Consider the following 23,313-nt stretch of genomic DNA (forward strand, 5'->3'; position numbering starts at 1 on the left):
GCAGCCGCATTTTGTACCAACTGTAATCTTTTAATGCTAGACATGGGGAGACCCGAAAATAATACGTTACAGTAATCGAGACGAGACGTAACAAACGCATGGATAATGATCTCGGCGTCTTTAGTGGACAAAATGGAGCGAATTTTAGCGATATTACGGAGATGAAAGAAGGCCGTTTTAGTAACGCTTTTAATGTGTGACTCAAAGGAGAGAGTTGGGTCGAAGATAATACCCAGAATTTTTACCGAGTCACCTTGTTTTATTATTTGGTTGTCAAATGTTAAAGTTGTATTATTAAATAGAGGTCGGTGTCTAGCAGCATTTCCGTTTTTTTGGCATTAAGTTGCAAAAAGTTAGCGGACATCCATTGTTTAATTTCATTAAGACACGCTTCCAACTGACTAGAGTCCGGCGTGTTGGTCAGCTTTAGGGGCATGTAGAGTTGGGTGTCATCAGCATAACAGTGAAAGCTAATACCGTATTTGCGTATGACGTCACCCAGCGGCAGCATGTAGATGCTGAAGAGTACAGGGCCAAGGACCGAACCCTGGGGAACTCCACACGTTACCTTAACATAGTCCGAGGTCACACTGTTATGGGAGACACACTGCATCCTATCAGTAAGATAAGAGTTAAACCATGACAGGACTGAGTCTGACATACCAATTTGTGTTTTTATACGCCCTAATAAAATATTATGATCGACGGTATCGAAAGCAGCGCTAAGATCAAGGAGCAGCAAAATAGATGACGCATCAGAGTCCATCGTTAGCAATAGATCATTAGTCAATTTTGCGAGGGCTGTCTCAGTCGAGTGATTTGCCCTGAAACCGGATTGAAAGGTTTCACATAGATTGTTAAACGCTAAGTGTTCATTTAGCTGCTCTGCAACAATTTTTTCGAGGATTTTCGAAATAAAGGGAAGGTGAGACACCGGTCCGTAGTTTACCATGAGGTCAGGATCGAGGTTAGGTCTTTTAAGGAGAGGATGAATAACCGCTTTTTTGAATGCAAGGGGAACAGTGCCCGAGGAAAGTGATAAGTTTATAATATTTAGCACTGATGGACCTAATAATACAAAAAGCTCCTTGATAAGTTTCCCAGGAAGTGGGTCAAGTAAACATGTTGTTTGTTTTATTCCATTTACACGTTGTAACAATCCTTCTAATGTTATTTCATCAAAACGAGAGAAACTATTTTGGATATTTGCAGTATCCGCCGTATATACAGTCGTATCTGTGTTACTATAACCCAGTTGTAGCTGGGACGCATTGTCTTTAATCTCCTTTCTAATAAGTTCAATTTTCTTATTAAAGAACTTCATAAAGTCATCTGCCGAATGGGTGGAGCTACTGGAAGGAGTCCCTTGTTGGGTTAGCGATGCTACTGTACTAAACAAAAATTTTGGATCGTTTTTATTAATGCGGATGAGATTTGAGTAATAATTAGTTTTAGCTAAGGTAAGCATGCGTTTATAAGTAATTAAACTATCACTCCATGCTTGATGGTGCACCTCAAGTTTAGTCGTGCGCCATTTGCGTTCCAGCTTTCTACATAATAATTTTTGAGCTCTAGTTTCTTCAGTAAACCATGGCGTACGCCTTTTTGGAGCCTTTTTTAACTTCAGCGGTGCTATACTATCAATGGTTTCGCGCAGGGCGTTGTTAAAGTTGTTAGTGAGGTTATCAATAGAGCCCACATACTTTGGGAACGATGCCATTACCGAGGGCAGTAGGTCCGCAAGAGTCGTCGTTGTGGCAGCATTAATGTTGCGGCTGCTATAGCAGTTATTATTATTATTAGCTTGCCGAACATGAGTCTGAACTTCGAATTTTATAAGGTAATGATCGGACATTACTCTAGTACACGGGAGTATCATAACTTTGGAAACGGTGATACCTCTGACAAGCACTAGGTCTATTGTATTACCGCTGCGATGCGTCGGTTCATTTATTATTTGTGTAAGACCACAGCTATCAATTATAGTCTGGAGCGCCACGCACGGTGGGTCCAATGGGGTATTCATATGGATATCAAAGTCCCCCATTATAATTATATTATCGGCGTGCGTCACTAGATCAGCAACAAACTCTGAGAATTCACTAATAAAGTCCGAATAGGGCCCTGGGGGGCGGTAGATAACGGCCAGGCACAGAGGCAGAGGTGTGGCAGACTTCATAGAAAGCACCTCAAACGATTTATATTTATTATTTAAGTTAGGACTAAAGTTAAAGTTTTCGTTGTATATTAGTGCGACACCCTCTCCCCTTTTGAGGTGACGGGCAATATGCGCATTCGTATAGTTAGGAGGGGATGCCTCATTTATCGCAAAAAAGTCGTCTGGTTTAAGCCAGGTTTCGCTAAGACCGATGACGTTAAGGTTGTTGTCTCTAATGACCTCATTGACTAATAACGTTTTGGGAGACAAAGAGCTGATGTTTAGAAAGCCCATATTATAGGTAGTGGGCTGTTTTAAGGAGTTGTTGATAAAATTATCCGTAGTAGCAATATTAATAATGTTGCGTTTATTATGCGCAGTGTACTTAAAATAATTACGACCATATCTAGGAATTGATATGACGGGAATTTTCAGATTGTCTACTTGGCGCTGCGATAAACTGAACGCATCATAATTTGCCACCTCAGTAGAACGCATGTCTAACTCTGACGTAGTCATAGACACAGCAGAAAAAACATTTTGTGAGTTGTGTATTATTCTACGAAAATTGCTATGTGCACAGGGATCATCCAGCCTGGCGCTGGCTGGTTCTAGCTTAACTGACTCCATACCCAGGCTAGCAGGCTCTGTAATTGCCTGTGACCGGGCTTGCTCTAGTGTAGTTAGTCAAATGTGGCTCAATGCGAAATCTATGTTCCGAGACAAGAGGATAGCGCCTTCCTGGTTAGGGTGAAGGCCGTCTCTCCTCAGCAAGCCAGGTTTGCCCCAGAATGAGGGCCAATTATCAATAAACGTAAATCCCTGTTGTCTGCAGAAGCTATCCAGCCACTTGTTAAAAGAGACTAATCTGCTATATCTCTCATCATTGCCTCTCCCAGGCAGGGGGCCAGAGACAATTACTCGATGCCTGGAGATCTTTCTGGCGAGATTACAAGCCCTGGCTATGTTTCTCTTTGTAATCTCTGATTGTCTCATCCTAACGTCATTGGAGCCAACGTGTATTACTATATTCGCATAACTAGTGGTGCGGTTAGCCTGCCGTACGTGTTTACTAGACCTGTTGCGAGTTAGCTCCCTAAGATTAGCTTCAATGTCAGGTGCTCTGCCCCCGGGAATACACTTAATTGTGGCTGGTTTGCTAAGCTTTATGTTTCGGGTGATGGAGTCCCCTATGACTAAAGTGTGGTGCCCGGTAGACTGGGGTGTAGGACTAGCTAAAGGGCTAAATCTATTATGCGTCTCAACTGGTACACCGTAGCTTGTAGGCCGGTTAGGGCTGCTACAAGCTGGGCTAGTTAGCTCGCTACAGCTAATGCTAGCAGATGTGTCCGCAACATCTAAAGTTACGAAATTACACTGCTCTAACTGGCGGACACGGCTCTCTAGCAAAGCCAACTTATCCATGAGTAAAGTGCACGAAGCGCAGGAAGCCATACTCACAGAAACTTTCCGTCGCCGAGTGGGGTGCCAGCTGTCTTCGGGAAGTGGTGGTCACGGTGGCGGGGGAGAAGCTTCCTTCAGACCGGCGCTGCCTTTCTCCGCTAGCCTCGTTAGCTTAGCAGCTAGCTAGCTGAGGGCGAAGTGGTGAGACAGAGATCGGGTGATTTGCAAGTTAAATTGAACTATTAAATATGTTCGAGAAGTTGTAAATAAAGCTGCAAAACAGTTAAAATCACACAGATAGAACGATACTTAGTCATTCACAAACAAGGATGGGGCGAGGGTCACCACTTTGTCAACAAATGCCTGAGCAAATCGTCCAACAGTTTAAGAACATTTCTCAACCAGCTATTGCAAAGAATTAAGGGATTTCACCAAAAAAGCCAGGACAAGTGGCAAAAAAGACTGAAAAAGTTGAGGAATGCTCGTCAAACACTTATTTGGAACAGGCTAATTGGGAACAGGTGGGTGCCAGGATTGAATATAAAAAGCAGCTTCCGTGAAATGCTCAGTCATTCACAAACAAGGATGGGGCGAGGGTCACCACTTTGTTAACAAATGGGTCAGCAAACTGTTTAATAACAACATTTCTCAACCAGCTATTGCAAGGAATTTAGGGATTTCACCATCGGTGAGTTCTTTTCAACTTTCCCTTGAGGTACTTGTCCTCTATCGGTCTCGTGCCGGTATTTAGCCTTAGATGGAGTTTACCACCCGCTTTGGGCTGCATTCCCAAGCAACCCGACTCCGAGAAGTGTCTGTAATATCATCAAAAATGTCAGAATTTGGAGAAATCCCTGCACGTAACTGTGACATATTTCCTGCCGTCCTCGTGTGGGTTGCAGTGACGATCGATACAACTTCATCATCGCAGGTTTGACTCGTGTTTATTATTTCAATACACATCATGTCTTCTTGCCTGTCAGTCGCGCCAATTGCTAGCGCACCGGCTTTTCCTGCTCGTCACGGCGCAACCTTTCGGTGGCCGGTGGCTGCGTCTTCCGCGGCGTGGCATCTCGCTCTGGGTTGATCTCGTCGCTCTTGTGGTCGTTGTCGTCGTGTGTTTCCTTTCCTACTTCTGCCACGACTGCTCATTCCTCCCCCTTTTTATGCTGCAGCAGAAGATGTAACGATTGGGCGCAGGTGTGTGGTGTACGCACCTGACACTGATGGCTGCAGTGTCGCTCCAGGCGTGACCCGCCTCTCTGTTCTGCTGCATGCCCCACCTCCTGGCCGCCATCTTGGTCAGGACAACCATTTCTCCCAGCGCGCTGTCGGCTCATCGGCTCTGTCTCTCCACAGTAACATTGAATGCCCGTGACCTTGGATCCCTCAGGCGGTACTGCATAAAAAAAAAAAAAAAAACGACATCAGGGACGGCGTGGCGCATTGGGAGAGTGGCCGTGCGCAACCCGAGGGTCCCTGGTTCAATCCCCACCTAGTACCCACCTCGTCACGTCCGTTGTGTCCTGAGGAAGACACTTCACCCTTGCTCCTGATGGGTGCTGGTTGGCGCCTTGCATGGCAGCTCCCTCCATCAGTGTGTGAATGTGTGTGAATGGGTAAATGCGGAAGTAGTGTCAAAGCGCTTTGAGTACCTTGAAGGTAGAAAAGCGCTATAAAAGTACAACCCATTTATCATTTATCATTTAAAGGATATCACCACATGGACTCAGGAAGACTTCACAAAACCACTGTCAGTAACTACAGTTGGTCGCAACATCTGCAAGTGCAAGTTAAAACTCTATTATGCAAAGCGAAAGCCATTTATCAACAACACCCAGAAATTCAGCCAGAGCTCATCTAAAATGGACTGATGCAGAGTGTAAAAGTATTATGTGGTCCAACGAGTCCACATTTCCAATTGTTTTTGGAAACTGTGGACATCGTGTCCTCCGGAGCAAAGAGGAATAAGAAGTGTATCTTGTGTGTTTTTGTGTTGATTTAATCAAAAAAAAAAAAAGAAGAATAAGAACCATCCGGATTGTTCTAGGAGCAAAGTTCGAAAAGCCACTTTTAGTAACTACAGTTGGTCGCGAAATCTGCATGTGCAAGTTAAAACTCCACTATGCAAAGCGAAAGCCATTTATCAACAACACCCAGAAACTCAGACGGAGCTCATTGAAGATGGACTGATGCAGAGTGTAAAAGCATTATGTGGTCCGACGGGTCCATTTTTCAAATTGTTTTTGGAAACAAAGAGGAATAAGAACCATCTGGATTGTTCAAGGCGCAAAGTTAAAAAGCCAGCATGTGTGATGGTATGGGGGTGTATTAATGCCCAAGTCATGGGTAAATTAGACATATGTGAAGTCACCATGAATGCTGAAAAGTTTTGGAACAACATATATTGCCATCCAAGCCCCTGTTTATTTCAGAAAGACAATGCCGAGCCACATATTACAACAGCATGGCTTCTATGGTACTAGACTGGCCTGCCTGTAGTCCAGTCCTGTCTCCCATTGAAAATGTGTGGAGCATAATGAAGCCTAAAATACCACAAAAAGACTGTTCAACAACTTAAGCTGTACATCAAATAAGAATCTGGATAGAATTCCACCTGTAAAGATTAAAAAATGTTTCTCCTCAGTTCCCAGTGTTGTTAAAAGGAAAGGCCATGTAACACAGTAGTAAACATGCGCCTGAGCCAAGTTTTTTGCAATGTGCTGCTGCCATTACCTTCTAAGTTAATGATTAATTTCTCAGTTCAAACATGAAATAGCTTGTCTTTGCAGTCTATTGAATTGAATATAAGTTGAGAAGGATTTGCAAATCCTTGTATTCTGTTTTTATTTACCATTTACACAACATGCTAAATTCACTGGCTTTTGGGTTTCGTATAAAAAAAACGAGTATAAAAATGTCTGCACTTAGTTCATTGCTGTTTGTGCGATCACACACACTTACACCCAAACAGGAATACTAACAAACTTAACACTAAACTTCACAATAAGGAATGCACAACAGCCACTTCCTTTGCGAAACGAAACAATGGAGTCTGCTAGAAACTTCCGACGTCAACACAAAGCAGGTTTTGTTGCTCCGAGTTTGTGCAGCGTGCGGAGGAAATGGAGCTCTGAATCTTCTTGGGAGATGTACGAGATAACATTAGCAGCTGTGCAGAGGTTTTGACAACCATTATGCTGAATAAAGAACACTCAACACAAAATAAGCACACTTATGAAATAGGAAGCACACAAGTGAAATAGGAACTCTGCTAGGGTTTCTCTGCAATACGGACACACATTTGTAATGTTCGAACACTGATGGCATCTATTAAACAGACAAGAAGGAAGGAATCATGCGGAGACAGAGTTCAATTTAGCTCATGAGGAGAACGCATGGAGCTGCGCACTTAGTCACAGTCTCACCCTACACTCTAAGGTTCAGCTCATGCGTCCCTCTATTTATTCAAGAGTTCCATAGTCAACATGGGGCGGTATAGCTCGGTTGGTAGAGTGGCCGTGCCAGCTTGAGGGGTCAATCAATCAATTAATCAATCAATCAATCAATCAATCAATCAATCAATCAATCAATCAATGTTTATTTATATAGCCCTAAATCACAAGTGTCTCAAAGGGCTGCACAAACCACAACATCCTCGGTAGAGCCCACATAAGGGCAAGGAAAAACTCACACCCAATGGGACGTCGGTGGCAGTGACAATAATGACTATGAGAAACCTTGGAGAGGACCGCATATGTGGGCAACCCCCCACCCCCCGCCCTCCCCCTCAGGGGACCGAAAGCAATGGATGTCGAGCTGGTCTAACATGATATTGTGAAAGTCCAGTCCATAGTGGATCTAACATAATAGTGAGAGTCCAGTCCAAAGTGGATCCAATATAGTAGCGAGAGTCCCGTCCATAGTGGAGCTGGCAGGAAACCATCCCAGGCGGAGGCGGATCAGCAGCGCAGAGATGTCCCCAACCGATACACAGGCGAGCGGTCCATCCTGGGTCCCAACTCTGGACGAGCGGTTCATCCAGGGTCCCGACTCTGGGTCCAGGTTCGATCCCTGCTTCCACCAGCCTAGTCACAACCGTTGTGTCCTTGGGCAAGACTCTTTACCCACCTGCTCCCAGTGCCACCCACACTGGTTTAAATGTAACTTAGATATTGGGTTTCCCTATGTATAGTGCTTTGAGTCACTAGAGAAAAAGTGCTATATAAATATAATTCACATCACATCACTGAGGCCGCCTCTAAAAGGAATGGTCACATATATCATGCAAAGCAGCTCCAGTACGCACAATACGTGACGGAATGTGCCGGGCTTTGTGATTTCCTTGTTTCTGCTTCGTCTGCGTGCTGTCGTCTTATATTCGTTGAGGTCCTTGAAGTCTGTTAGCGGGCTAAAACAAAGATGGCATCTGCGGCTGAGGCCACCCCTCAGACAAGAAGTTTTCGTCCTTGCACAGATAGAAAACAGGCAGCTTGAGCACAATAGCTAATAACTATAGCAACAGACTTTAAGCATACTAAAGTTGCGTGATAATATATGTACATGATTATTCTAACAAAGTAACAGCAGAAAATCTAAAGCATTTATTTTGTTAAAGACAGTGGTTCTCCAACTTTTTCCACCAAGTACCACCTCCCAAACTACCATGCTGTGCGTCAAACTACATGTCAAGTTGTCTTGCTTTAATGCTACAAGCGCAACAGGTGTGTGTATAAGGTAATGCATATTATCTGGCCTTTTGTTTCACAATGTTAAGCAAAATCAACTTTACTTACCTTCTGGTAGCTGCTGATCTATATTTGGGATCTGCATAATTCCTGAAAATTTGCGTGCTTCCGCCTTTGTAGTCCGTGGGAACATTGGAGTCGATAAGCTTTTTCTTTTTCTCTATTTTCTTGTTATGTGACAATCATCCTCCGCTGTTGCCATTTCTAATATAAAGTAGTGTAAAGTTCGTACTTATATCTGTCAGTAAACTCGCCATGGAAGCGCTAAAACATACCGGTGTAGTGAGTTTACATTATTCACCCAAGGAACTTTAGTTATTAGGGAGTTCTGGTCGGACGGTTTTTCCTGGGACACATTTCCATCTTTGTTGTTGTTTCCGGGTGAGGAGACGTTTCTCCGTTATTGATTGAAGTTAAGTCTGAATGTCATTAAAACTACAGATGTCCGATAAATTTTTTTTTGCTGATATTCAATATTCCGATTGTGGGGAGGCGGGGCTGGCAGTCCGATAGCGAGGCAGGGCACGCTCCAAGACCGCGGCAAGGGGGCGTGGACGGCGGGCCAGCGGCAAGGCAGGGCGGGCCGGGATCGACGCCGCAAACGTTATCAGGAGTGTGGATCGCCCAGCTGGGCTAATCTACTAATCTCCGTAAACTGTGTAGAAGGCCGGCAGCCGTGAACGTGAGGGAGAGAGTCGGAAGGAAGGACGTGAGCGAGAGAGAAGCAGATGCTGAGCGCGAGAGCCAGAGAGCCGAGGGAAGACGACGACGTATGAAGCTGAAAAGCAAGCGGAAGAACGAGCAGGCAAGAGACGCGTTTGTTGAAAAAAAAGAAGTCTAAAGCTGTTCGCGGCGATGCCTATCCTTGATGGTCCTTGGAAGTCAGTCCAACTCTTAGTTACCGTTTCCGATATCAACCGATACCGATATATACAGTGGTGGAATGAACACATTATTCTGCCTAATTCTGTTGGGATGAACCGCTGGATGCATTAAACAATGCAACTTTACCATGAATTGGATTAACGGGGACCCTGACAAGTTGAAAAAGAGTAATAAAGTAAACAATAACATAGTCCTCCTTTAGTGTCTGGCATACTGTATAACAGGAAATTTCAAACTGGGCTCAATCTGCCCTGCTCTAACATATTTTTATGAGTAACACAAATGTGCTGCAAGCCGGTGGTGAGTGCTTGAAGTGGCCTACTTCAAGCGGTACATATCCGGTAGGCCCTATGATATTTACCGCTCCGTACAGCGGCATTGAGAAAAGTCATTTATTTTACTTTTTGGAACTGATACCGATAGTTTACGATATTTCATTTTAAAGCATTTATCGGCCGATATTATCGGACATTTCTACTCAATGCCAAATATTTTAGTGCCGGTTCCTGAAGCGAAATGTATTTCGATACTTTTTGATACAAAAAAATGGCTTTATTTTAACAAGAAGTCTTAGGGTACATCAAACATATGTTTCTTATTGCAAGTTTGTCTTTAAATAAAATAGTGAACATACAAGAGAGCTTGTCTTTTAGTAGTAAGTAAACAAACAAAGGCTCCTAATTGGTCTGCTGACCTATGCAATAACAAACAGTATTGTGTCCTTTTTAAATTATAAAGGACAAACTGTAAAAATGCATAAATTGTTAATTTATTGTTAATATCTGCTTATAGTCAACATGTTAAATCTACACTTCTGTTGAAATGTAGTAATCACTTATTCTTCTCTTCTTTGATACTTTACATAAGTTTTGGATGATACCAGAAATTTAGGTATAGATTCGATACCAAGTAGTTACAGGATCATACGTTGGTCATATTCAAAGTCCTCATGTGTCCAGGGACGTATTTTCTGAGTTCATAAATATAATGTGAATTTTTAAAAAATTGAACAAATATTGATGTAATCTTAGTAGTAATGACGAGACACACTCCTGTACTTGGTATCATTACAGTGGATATCAGGTGTAGATCCACCAATGGCATTTGTTTACATTATGACGCCGGTGAGCTACGGTGTGTAGTGAAACATGTTTAGCCATTCCTCGTCCTGCAGTGATAATGTAACATGTAAGAAACGTACTTTATTTGTCGCCATGGAGACGAGGATTAGTGATTTAGAAGTAGCTAAAACGCTGCCGACTGCCAGGTCTTAAAAAGCACCGCGTTTCAGTGTTATAACTTCACCTTTATCTTTACTTTTTAAGTCAAAATGCGTCCATTTTTCCATTTCTGTCTACACACTGTCTGTTTGTAAGTACTCTCTGACTGTGCGCTGTCGAACATGCTCCTCTGCTCGTAAAATCATCAACGTCACGCCCGGGAAACGGTACTTTTCAAACGGAGTATGGTATCATTTTTAATTCATTAGTACCGCGATACTATACAAGGGCCGGTTTACCGTCCAACCCTAGCACTTACTAAAAAACAAGGGTGAGGTTTCATTTAACAAGTATATTTAATATTTTGGCCAATGCAACATTAAGCATTGTTTGAATATAGGAAAATAAAACACTGTACTTTTAATGAGGGGGTTCTTTATCATACAACTAGAGGTACAAGTTCCACGGTTTGAAAACCACTGATTTGCCCCATGGACCTTGAACAAGCCCCATCGGGTTTCATACATTTTTATTTCCAATAAAAAATATATAATGTTTGCATGTTCTTTATCAGGGGGACAAACAATTCTTTTCAAAGTGACCTCGAAGCAAAAGTTCCAGCAAGAAGGCGTCCCCTCCTGTAAGAGGGTGTGCAACGGGAAAAAAATCTTACCCGTGTGGGCGTGTCACCACTGAACACAAACAGAACCAAAAAAAGTGTATAAAAACAATAAAATCTACCTCATGTCCTCGATTAATCCAAGTTTATAAATGATCACTCCCAATCCTCTCTCTCGCTCTGATCCCGACCGCTTAATGTTAAAGACAACATATGATTATATTTACAAGTACAACCTGTGAAATCTAATCACCCGCCAGGTGTGTCTCGCCGTCTGGTGCTCGTCTTCGGTACCACGGACAGCGGCGGTGACTTTTCCTCCTACAGGCAGCGCTGACTGTCACCTGGAAATAATATCCATCAATAACGTACTGTAACTTTTCATACTAAATGTATTCTTTCTTTCTACAAATCCCGTTTCCATATGAGTTGGGAAATTGTGTTAGATGTAAATATAAACAGAATACAATGATTTGCAAATCCTTTTCGACCCATATTCAGTTGAATATGCTACAATGACAACATATTTGATGTTCAAACTCATAAACATTTTTTTTTTTGCAAAAAATCATTAACTTTAGAATTTGATGCCAGCAACACGTGACAAAGAAGTTGGGAAAGGTGGATAAGAATACTAATAAAGTTTAGGAATGCTCATCAAACACTTATTTGGAACATCCCACAGGTGTGCAGGTTAATTGGGAACAGGTGGGTGCCATGATTGGGTATAAAAACAGCTTCCCAAAAAATGCTCAGTTTTTCACAAGAAAGGATGGGGCGAGGTACACCCCTTTGTCCACAAGTGCATGAGCAAATAGTCAAACAGTTTAGGAACAACGTTTCTCAAAGTGCAATTGCAACAAATTTAGGGATTTCAACATCTACGCTCCATAATATCATCAATATATCATGTGTGTGTGTGTGTGTGTGTGTGTGTGTGTGTGTGTATGTGCGTGTTCTGACTCAATGGGGACATCACTCTGTTTACACAGTCACCTTTCGGGGACTTCTGACGGTGTGGGGACCAAAAAACAGGTCCCATAAAGAGAAACCTTTTTAAATGGTCAGATCCATTTTGAAGATAACTAAGTGTTTTTTAATCATTTTACCTCATTTTTGTATCCCTCCACAACCTGTAGAAGGGTGGTGCCCACAAGGTATGATCAACAACTCGGTCCCCATTCCAAATTATAACCAGTGTGTGTGTGTGTGTGTGTGTTGTGTGTGTGTGTGTGTGTGTGTGTGTGTGTGTGTGTGTTCTGACATAATGGGGACATCGTTCTGTTTACACAATCACCTTTAGGGGACTTCTGACGGTGTGGGGACCAAAAACAGGTCCCATAAAGACAAACCTTTTTAAATGATGTTCTGATCCATTCTGAAGATGACTAAGTGATTTTAAATCATTTTACCTCATTTTTTGAATCCCTCCACAACCTGTAGTAAGGGTGGTTCCCACAAGGTATGATCTACAACTCGGTCCCCATTCCAAATTATAACCAGTGTGTGTGTGTGTGTGTGTGTGTGTGTGTGTGTGTGCGTGTTCTGACTTAATGGGGACATCGCTCTGTTTACACAGTCACCTTTAGGGGACTTCTGACTTTGTGGGGACCAAAAAAAACGGTCCCATAAAGAGAAACCTTTTTAAATGATGGTCAGATCCATTCTGAAGATAACTAAGTGATTTTTAATCATTTTACCTCATTTTTGTATCCCTCCACAACCTGTAGAAAGGGTGGTTCCAACAAGGTATTATCAACCACTCGGTCCCCATTCCAAATTATAACCAGTGTGTGTGTGTGTGTGTGTGTGTGTGTGTGTGTGTGTGTGTCCCACAGGTAAGGTGGAGCGAGTGGACATCAGTGTGTGGAGTGAGCGCCCCCCCCAGGCAGGTAAGCATGTTGCACGTTCTCCCGCCATGACAACCTAATGACAGTAGGCCAGACCTGGGGAAAATACGGGCCCGGGAGCCACATGCAACCCATTAAGATTTTTAATCCGGCCGACGGATGTTCTACATCAGTTTTTTTAGACCTTTACCATCAAAACTGTAGCCGCCATTATGATGTGCAGTGCCATGAGCTATAGAAAATATTTCAATGGTTGAAATCTGCGCTTTTGGGTGTTGTAGGAGTTACTACGGTAATCTACGTCACAACAGCTCAGGCCAGGAACAAAGCAGAGTGGGCAGGGTTTGTTTTTAGAGCAGCCAGCCCAAAACGCATGTGTCAGGAACAGATGCGGAAGCAGATTTTTACAACAGGTTTCTGCATAAAAGTGATAATATGTCATATTTTTGGTGTTTATTTCCCATTCATACAAACCCTGTTTCCATTTGAGGTGGGAAAATGTGTTAGATGTAAATATAAACAGAATACATTGATTTGCAAATCCTTTTCAACCCATATTCAGTTGAATATGCTACAAAAACAACGTATTTGATGTTCAAACTGATCAACATTTTTTTTTGTGCAAATAATCATTAACTTTAGAATTTGATGCCAGCAACACGTGACAAAGAAGTTGGGAAAGGTTGTAATAAATACTGATAAAGTTGAGGAATGCTCATCAAACACTTATTTGGAACATCCCACAGGTGTGCAGGCTAATTGGAAACAGGTGGGTGCCATGATTGGGTATAAAAACAGCTTCCCCAAAAAATGCTAAGTCTTTCACAAGAAAGGATGGGGCGAGGTACACCCCTTTGTCCACAACTGCGTGAGCAAATAGTCAAACAGTTTAAGAATAACGTTTTTCAAAGTGCAATTGCAAGAAATTTAGGGATTTCAACATCTACGGACCATAATAGGGACGGCGTGGCGCAGTGGTAGAGTGGCCGTGCGCAAACCGAGGTTCACTGGTTCAAATCCCACCTAGAACCAACCTCGTCACGTCCGTTGTGTCCTGAGCAAGACACTTCACCCTTGCTCCTGATGGGTGCTGGTTGGCGCTTTGCATGGCAGCTCCCTCCATCAATGTGTGAATGTGTGTGTGAATGGGTAAATGTGGAAGTAGTGTCAAAGCGCTTTGAGTACCTTGAAGGTAGAAAAGCGCTATACAAGTACAACCCATTTATTTATTTATTTAATATCATCAAAAGGTTCAGAGAATCTGGAGAAATCACTCCACGTAAGCGGCATGGCCGGAAACCAACATTGAATGACCGTGACCCTTGATCCCTCGGATAGCACTGTATCAAAAACCAACATCAATCTCTAAAGGATATCACCACATGGGCTTAGGACCATTTCAGAAAACCACTGTCACTAAATAGAGTTTGTCTGTAAGTGCAAGTTAAAGCTCTACTATGCAAAGCGAAAGTAATTTGTCAACAACATCCAGAAACGCCGCCGGCTTCTCTGGGCCCGAGATCAACTAAGATGGACAGATGCAAAGTGGAAAAGTGCTCTGTGCTCTGACGAGTCCACATTTCAATTTTTTTTTTAAATATTCAATATCATGTCCTCCGGACCAAAGGGGAAGCGAACCATCCAGACTGTTATCGACGCAAAGTTCAAAAGCCAGCATCTGTGATGGTATGGGGGTGCATTAGTGCCCAAGGCATGGGTAACTTACACATCTGTGAAGGCACCATTAATGCTGAAAGGTACATACAGGTTTTAGAACAACATATGCTGCCATCTAAGCGCCGTCTTTTCCATGGACGCTCCTGCTTATTTTAGCAAGACAATGCCAAGCCACATTCAGCACGTGTTACAACAGCGTGGCTTTGTAAAAAAAAAAAATGTGTGGGTACTTTCCTGGCCCGCCTGCAGTCCAGACCTGTCTCCCATGGAAAATGTGTGGCGCATTATGAAGTGTAAAATACGACAGCGGAGACCGCGGACTGTTGAACGACTGAAGCTCTACATAAAACAAGAATGGGAAAGAATTCCACTTTCAAAGCTTCAACAATGATTTTCCTCAGTTCCCAAACGTTTATTGAGTGTTGTTAAAAGAAAAGGTGATGTAACACAGTGGTGAACATGCCCTTTCCCAACTACTTTGGCACGTTAATTATTATTAGCAAAAAATTAAATTAAGTTTATGAGTTTGAACATCAAATATGTTGTCTTTGTAGTGCATTCAACTGAATATGGGTTGAAAATGATTTGCAAATCATTGTATTCCGTTTATATTTACATCTAACACAATTTCCCAACTAATATGGAAACAGGGTTTGTAGAACTCAAAAAGTGATGGTTAAGCGTGTTGTTTTGTCTTCATGTTCCTGACGCAGCACACGAGGAGGAGAGCAGCACGGTGTCCAACGAGCCGGACGTGGAATACACGGAGGTGGTGCATCCCCAGCAGGGGGACAACGCCAGAGGTAACAAGTCTGCGAAGTCGGCCCCCCTCCCCTTACATAATGTCTCCTTCGCCACAAACATTCCCTCCGTTGATAAGAGCGCAACACTTCCTGTGAGGCGCCTAATGAGTCCTAATCGAGGCATCTCCAGGTAGTCATGTCGGGATGACTCTACCGTTTGGGCGCAGTAAACAGGAAGGGTGGAGCTAATTGCTGGGCCGCATTCATGTCGTGTGAGCAGGACGACTAAACCGTTCTGACGCTGTGTGCCTGGAATCAAACCTTTGCCTTTTGATGTCAAAATGTCTTGATATTTGGTCTTCTTTTTTTTGCGGCAGCAGCGGCAGTTCCGCTGCGGAAAGGCACTGAAACTGTTTACAGCGAACTCCAGAAGTCTGCACTCGGTGAGTTCAATACAAACTCACCGTATTATCCGGACCATAGAGCGCACCGGACTATAAGGCGCACTGCTGATGAGGTGGTCTATTCAGGTCTATTTTCATACAAAAGCACATTAAAGGGGTCGTATTATTATAATATTATAATTTTTTTCAACCACTGTGCCGCGGCACACTAGTGAGATACAGTCTGGTGTGCCGTGGGAGATTATCTAATTGTGTGTGTGTGTGTGTGTGTGTGTGTGTGTGTGTGTGTGTGTGTATAAATGTGCGTGTTCTGACTTAATGGGGACATCGCTCCGTTTACACACTCACCTTTAGAGGATTTCTGACGGTGTGGGGACCAAAAACAGGTCCCTTAAAGGTAAACCCTTTTAAATGATAGTCAGATCCATTCTGAAGATAACTAAGTGATTTTTAATAATTTTACCTAATTTTTTGTGCCTTCACAACCTGTAGAAAGGGTGGTCCCCACAAGTCATGATCAACAACTTGGTCCCCATTCCAAATTATAACGTGTGTGTGTGTGTGTGTGTGTGTGTGTGTGTGTGTGTGTGTGTGTGTGTGTGTGCGTGTTCTGACTTAATGGGGACATCGCTCTGTTTACACAATCACCTTTAGGGGACTTCTGACAGTTTGGGGACCAAAACACAGGTCCCTTAAAGGTGAACCCTTTTAAATGATATTCAGATCCATTCTGAAGATAACTAAGTGATTTTTAATCATTTTACCTCATTTTTTGTGCCTTCACAACCTGTAGAAAGGGTGGTCCCCACAAGTCATGATCAACAGCTTGGTCCCCATTCCAAATTATAACGTGTGTGTGTGTGTGTGTGTGTGTGCGCGTGTGTGTGTGTGTGTGTGTGTGTGTGTGTGTGTGTGTGTGTGTGTGTGTGTGTGTGTGTGTGTGTGCGTGTTCTGACTTAATGGGGACATCGCTCTGTTTACACAGTCACCTTTCAGGGACTTCTGACGGTGTGGGTACCAAAAAACAGGTCCCATAAAGAGAAACCTTTTTAAATGATAGTGAGATCCATTCTGAAGATAACTAAGTGATTTTTAAACATTTTACCTAATTTTTGTATCCCTCCACAACATGTAGAAAGGGTGGTGCCCACAAGGTATGATCTACAACTCGGTCCCCATTCCAAATTATAACCAGTGTGTGTGTGTGTGTGTTAGTGTGTGTGTGTGTGTGTGTGTGTGTGTGTGTGTGTGTGTGTGTGTGTGTGTGTGTGTGTTCTGACTTAATGGAGACATCGCTCTGTTTACACAGTCACCTTTAGGGGACTTCCGACGGTGTATTTTCATACAAAAGGGGTCGTATTATTATCATATTATAATGTTTTTCAACCACTGTGCCGCGGCACACTAGTGTGCCGTGAGATACAGTCTGGTGTGCCGTGGGAGATTATCTAATTTCACCTAACTGGGTTAAAAATAATTTTCGCAAACCAGTACTTATAATACGCAAATAATGTGTCTTTGTTGAGTGGCTGGGCTATCTAGAGCTCGGCAGACTAACCGTGTAAGAGTTTTCAGTCAATCAATCAATGTTTAATTATATAGCCCTAAATCACAAAAGTCTCAAAGGGCTGCACAAGCCACAATGACATCCTCGGTTTAGATCCCACATAAGGGCAAGGTAAACACTCTCAACCCAGTGGGATGTCGTTGTGAACGACTATTAGAAACCTTGGAGAGGACCGCAGATGTGGGTGACCCCCACTTTCCCCCCCTCTAGGGGGGGACCAGATGCAATGGACGTCGAGTGGGTCTAGCACAGGGGTCGGCAACCTTTACCACTCAAAGAGCTATTTCGACCCGTTTCACAAAGTAAAGAAAAAAATGGGAGCCACATAACTCTTTTGAAATTTATAATGAAATAATACTGCATACAGATGTTTTTTTTCTTAGCGCTATGTATAAACCAGGGGTCTCAGACACGCAGCCCGCACCGTGATATGAAAATTTAATGTTAGTGCGACTCGCGAGTTTTATATGAATGCTGCCTGACAGCGTCACACCTGCCAATCGGACTCCCGAATTTCAGAGTAATTATTCTCTCGAATGTACGCTGGTGTTCACCCAATGAACAATACTAAGGGCGTACATTATGTCACTACCGCCCTCTACAGGTTGTACAAATAGCTTGCAAGCCTACAGAATTGTTTGACGACGCTATTGCAGACACATGTAAGAGACTGCAAGGCATGCTTATTCATCAGCAATACAGGTCACACTGAAGGTGGCCGTTTAAACAACTTTAGCACTCTTAACAATATGCGCTACACTGTGAACCCACACCAAACAAAAATGACAAACACATTTCAGGAGAACATCCACACTATAAGACAACATAAACACGACAGAACAAATACCCAGAACCCCTTGCAGCACTAACTCTTCCGGGACGCTACAGTATACACCCCCGCTACCACGAAAACCCCCCCACTGCTCCGTGCGTCGGTTGAGGTGGGCAGGGTTGGGTTGGTGGTAGCGGGGTGTATAATGGAGCCCGGAAGAGTCAGGATACATGGGATTCTGGGTATTTGTTCGGTCGTGTTTATGTTGTGTTATAGTGTGGATGTTCTCCTTAAATGTGTTTGTAATTCTTGTTTGGTGTGGGTTCACAGTGTGGCGCATATTAGTAAGAGTGTTAAAGTTGTTTATATCACAACCCTCAGTGTGACCTGTATGGCTGTTGAACAAATATGCTTTGCAGTTGTATATGCGTTCAAGTAGAGGTCCATCTAAAATGTGACCGGACAGCTGGGACGCAGATAGCATGGTGAAAATCCTAGCGCAGTTACATATAGAAAGGTTGTTAGAGGCATTGACATCAAGGCGCGCCGTTAAAATTGATGTCTGGGTAAAAATCGAAAAATGTTAACCCGGGAGATTTCTGATAGAGACATTAAAATTGGAAATCTACCGGACTTCTCCGGGCAGTCGGCAAGTATGCGGCTGAGCCACATCAGAGTGGTCAAAGAGCTGCATGTGGCTCCGGAGCCGCGGGTTGCTGACCCGTGGTCTAGCATAATATTGTGAAAGTCTGGTCCATCGTGGATCTAACATAATAGTGAGAGTCCAGTCCATAGTGGATCTAACATAATAGTGAGAGTCCAGTCCATAGTGGATCCAACATAATAGTGAGAGTCCAGTCCATAGTGGATCTAAGATAATCGTGAGAGTCCAGTCCATAGTGGATCTAACATAATAGTGAGAGTCCAGTCCATAGTGGATCCAACACAATAGTGACAGTCCAGTCCATAGTAGGGCCAGCAGGAAACCATCCCGAGCGGAGACAGGTCAGCAGCACAAAGATGTCCCCAACCAATGCAAGGACGAGTGGTCCACCCCGGGTCCCGACTCTGGATAGCCAGCACTTCATCCACAGCCCCCCCCCCCCCCCTTCGAAAAGGGAGAGGGGGGCAGCGCAGAAAAGAAAAGAAACGGCAGATCAACTGGTCTAAAAAGGGGAGTCTATTTAAAAGGTTAGAGTAGGAAAGCCGGCCACTCTTGGCACACAGTTGGAGGAGTTTATGTCAGCGAGGGACAGGAGGACACTGGACAAACTGCTGGCTTTCATGGAGAATCCTGAGCGAGCTCATACTCCTTCAGCTTCCTTCCCACAGTGTTCCATTCAAGAACTCCTTCATTCCTCAGTCCATCCAGCTGTATAATCGGTCACCATAGAGCAACAGTCATCATCATTGGCGATCACTCGAACGAGTATGACAATACTCTTGGTAGGAGTGTATCACTTTATGGAGGATGCCTGTGCGTGACTTAGTTTAACGTGGGGAGACTGGTGCACAGACAGTCACCACACCATCCTTGACAGAGTCGGGTCAGGGTCCAGTGGCATGGAGTCCAAGACGCCTGGGGACCCTTTTCTGCTGCAGCCTTCTCCCGCCGTCGTGACGCTCCATAGGGTTAGCAATCGTTCTCCACCTGTTGCCCCGTTGAGGTCTTGGGTCGTTATTTCCCCATAACTGGGCCCACATGTATGTGGGTGTGCCTTCCTCCGCCATTGCAGCCATTGTGGTAGTTCTTAAATCTACTGCCTCGGGAGCAGTCAGGTACTAGGCCTTTGCCGACACTCACTGAAGTACTCCCCGGCTCACCCACACCGTCCCAAACAAGCCCATCCACCATCGCAGCCGATGTGGTAGTTCTTACATCTACCTGCTCCGCCGTTGAGGTCTTCGCAGTATCCCTGGCTAGGGGGAATTCAGGTACTAGGCCTTTGCCAAGGGCCACCTGGGGTAACAGTAGTAAAGGGGTTAACCTCCTAGTGACCCAAAACCCAATAGAGGAGCCTCCCCTGCCGGATGCACTTTAACCTCATGTACCAGGACAATCTACCACCGTACTGATGGTGGACAAATCTACGCCGACCGACTAAAGTGACCATATCCTGTTACTGCTGGCAGGAGCTTCCTGTTATTGGAACTGCAGCCAGATGCTGGATATGTCAGGCATCTCTCCGTGTCCTAAGACTTCCTGTCCGACGAGTGACTAAAGAATTGTGAATTCTTGTGAGAGTGTTGATTGAAGGAAGAGTCATAGAACAAGTCGGGATGAGTCAGGACAGTACATGACTCATGAGGACCTGTAATGTCAGACAAGGAATAAACCTAACCTTCTTACCTTTTGTCTCTGCAGGTGCTGCCGAACATCATGATTATGTAAGTATTGTCAAACTTTTGTCGCCACCCTTGTTATACTTTCAACTTCTGAAGTACCGACACTCTGCACTGACCGAAGCCGGCCAGCCTAACTTTTCCAAATCATTTTTAACACCACTCTAAATGTGTTACCAACAACAGGATTTGCAGTGTTTTTCAACCTACTGTAAGTCTTGAACTAGGTTTGTCCGGTATACAGATACTAGTATCGTACCACGGTGCTAATGGATCTATTTTTTAGCATCACAAATTTTTATTTTTGTTTTTAAAACATGTATATTACCTTTGGGACGGTATACCTCGGTTGATAGAGTGGCTGTGCCAGCAACTTGAGGGTTCCAGGTTCGATCCCCGCTTCTGCCAACCTGGTTACTGCCGTTGTGTCCTTGGGCAAGACACTTGACCCACCTGCTCCCAGTGCCCACCCACACTGGTTTGAATGTAACTTAGATATTGGGGTTCACTATGTAAAGCGCTTAGAGTCACTAGAGAAAAGCGCTATATAAATATAATTCACGACCCTGGACACATGAGGACTTTGAATATGACCGATGTGTGGCGTAATTATTCTCTGCCATCACTTTTGATCACCTCCTGGGAGGTGAGGGGAGCAGTGAGCAGCAGCGGTAGCCACGCCTGGGAATCATTTTTGCTGATTTAGCCCCTAATTCCAACCTTTGATGCTGAGTGCCAAGCAGGGAGGTAATGGCTCCCATTATTATAGTCTTTGGTATGACTCGGCCGGGGTTTGAACTCACAACCTATCGATTTCAGGGCGGACACTCTAACCACTAAGCCACTGAGTAGGTAGGTGATATAAAAAATTTTTTTTTTAAATTGGCTAAGGGTCCCATTCTGCCAATAAGTAGATACTTGACAGATCCGGGTCAGGGTGCAGTGGCATGGAGTCCAAGACGACTGGCGACCCTTTTCTGCTGCAGCCTTCTTCTGCCGTTGTGATGCTCCATAGTGTTAGCAATCATCCTCCACCTGTTCCACTGTTGAGGTCTTAGGTTAAATTCCCCATTCTTCTGCCATCGCAGCCGTTGTGGTGGATCTTAAATCTACCGTGTTCCGCCGCCTGCTCCCCTGTTGAGGTCTTGGGTCGTTATTTCCTCATAACTGGGTCCCCGTGGATGTGGGGGCTCCTTCTTCCACCATCGCAGCTGTTGTAGTAGTTCTTACATCTAACATCTTCTGGCTGCTCCGCCATTGAGGTCTTGGGTCATTATTTCCCCATAACTGGGTCCACATGGATGTGGGGGTGCCTTCTTCCGCCATCGCAGCCGTTCTGGTGGTTCTTACATCTACCGTCTTCTGCCTGCTCCGCCGTTAAGGTCTTGGGTCGTTATTTCCCCATAACTGGGTCCACATGGATGTGGGGGTGCCTTCTTCCGCCATCGCAGCCGTTCTGGTGGTTCTTACATCTACCGTCTTCTGCCTGCTCCGCCGCTAAGGTCTTGGGTCGTTATTTCCCCATAACTGGGTCCACATGGATGTGGGGGTGCCTTCTTCCGCCATCGCAGCCGTTGTGGTGGTTCTTGAATCTACTGTCTTCCGCCTGCTCCGCAATTGAGGTCTTGGGTCATTATTTCCCCATAACTGCGTCCACATGGATGTGGGGGTGCCTTCTTCCGCCATCGTAGGCGTTGTGGTAGTTCTTACATCTACCGTCTTCCGCCTGTTCCACCGTTGAGGTATTGGGTCATTATTTCCTCATAACTGGGTCCCTGTGGATGTGGGGGCTCCTTCTTCCGCCATCGCAACTGTTGTAGTAGTTCTTACATCTACCATCTTCTGGCTGCTCAGCCATTGAGGTCTCGGGTCGTTATTTCCCCATAACTGGGTCCACATGGATGTGGGGGCGCCTTGTTCCGCCATCGCAGCCGTTTTGGTACTTCTTACATCTACCGTCTTCCGCCTGCTCTGCAATTGAGGTCTTGGGTCGTTATTTCCTCATAACTGGGTCCCCGTGGATTTGGGGGCTCCTTCTTCCACCATCGCAGCCGTTGTAATAGTTCTTACATCTACCATGTTCTGCCTTCTCCGCCATTGAGGTCGTGGGTCATTATTTCCCCATAACTGGGTCCACATGGATGTGGGGGCGCCTTGTTCCGCCATCGCAGCCGTTTTGGTACTTCTTACATCTACCGTCTTCCGCCTGCTCTGCAATTGAGGTCTTGGGTCGTTATTTCCTCATAACTGGGTCCCCGTGGATTTGGGGGCTCCTTCTTCCACCATCGCAGCCGTTGTAATAGTTCTTACATCTACCATGTTCTGCCTTCTCCGCCATTGAGGTCGTGGGTCATTATTTCCCCATAACTGGGTCCCCGTGGATGTGGGGGCGCCTTGTTCCGCCAATCGCGGCCGTTCTGGTAGTTCTTACATCTACCGTCTTCCACCTGCTCCGCAATTGAGGTCTTGGGTCATTATTTCCTCATAACTGGGTCCACATGGATGTGGGGGTGCCTTCTTCCACCATCGCAGCCGTTGTGGTAGTTGTTACATCTATCGTCTTTCGCCTGCTCCGCCGTTGAGGTCTTGGGTCGTTATTTCCTCATAACTGGGTCCCGTGGATGTGGGGGCTCCTTCTTCCGCCATCGCAACTGTTGTAGTAGTTCTTACATCTACCATCTTCTGCCTGCTCCGCCATTGAGGTCTTGGGTCATTATTTCCCCATAACTGGGCCCACATGGATATGGGGGTGCTTTCTTCCGCAATCGCAGTCGTTGTGGTAGTTCTTACATCTACCGTCTTCTGCCTGTCCCACCGTTGAGGTCTTGGGTTGTTATTTCCTCATAACTGGGTCCCCACGGATGTGGGGGCACCTTGTTCCACCATCGCAGCCGTTTTGGTAGTTCTTACATCTACCGTCTTC

At 44.6% G+C, this 23,313-nt stretch overlaps 1 protein-coding gene across 5 annotated transcripts in view; it reads left to right on the forward strand.

Moving 5' to 3' along the window:
- Positions 1-23,313, forward strand: part of pecam1b (platelet and endothelial cell adhesion molecule 1b) — a 117,315-nt gene that overhangs the window by 89,039 nt on the left and 4,963 nt on the right. For 4 of the 5 annotated variants that reach the window (XM_061880682.1, XM_061880678.1, XM_061880681.1 and 1 more), the window contains 4 exons: positions 12,873-12,926; positions 15,275-15,364; positions 15,682-15,747; positions 20,413-20,435. In XM_061880682.1, coding sequence (XP_061736666.1) covers positions 12,873-12,926; positions 15,275-15,364; positions 15,682-15,747; positions 20,413-20,435 — 233 coding nt within the window. Of the gene's footprint in view, positions 1-12,872; positions 12,927-15,274; positions 15,365-15,681; positions 15,748-20,412; positions 20,436-23,313 lie in introns of those variants that run through there. The other variant, XR_009803123.1, reaches the window with a different exon arrangement.

This window comes from Nerophis ophidion, linkage group LG20, assembly GCF_033978795.1.
Source record: "Nerophis ophidion isolate RoL-2023_Sa linkage group LG20, RoL_Noph_v1.0, whole genome shotgun sequence".
In the NCBI taxonomy this organism is placed as follows: Eukaryota; Metazoa; Chordata; class Actinopteri; order Syngnathiformes; family Syngnathidae; genus Nerophis; species Nerophis ophidion.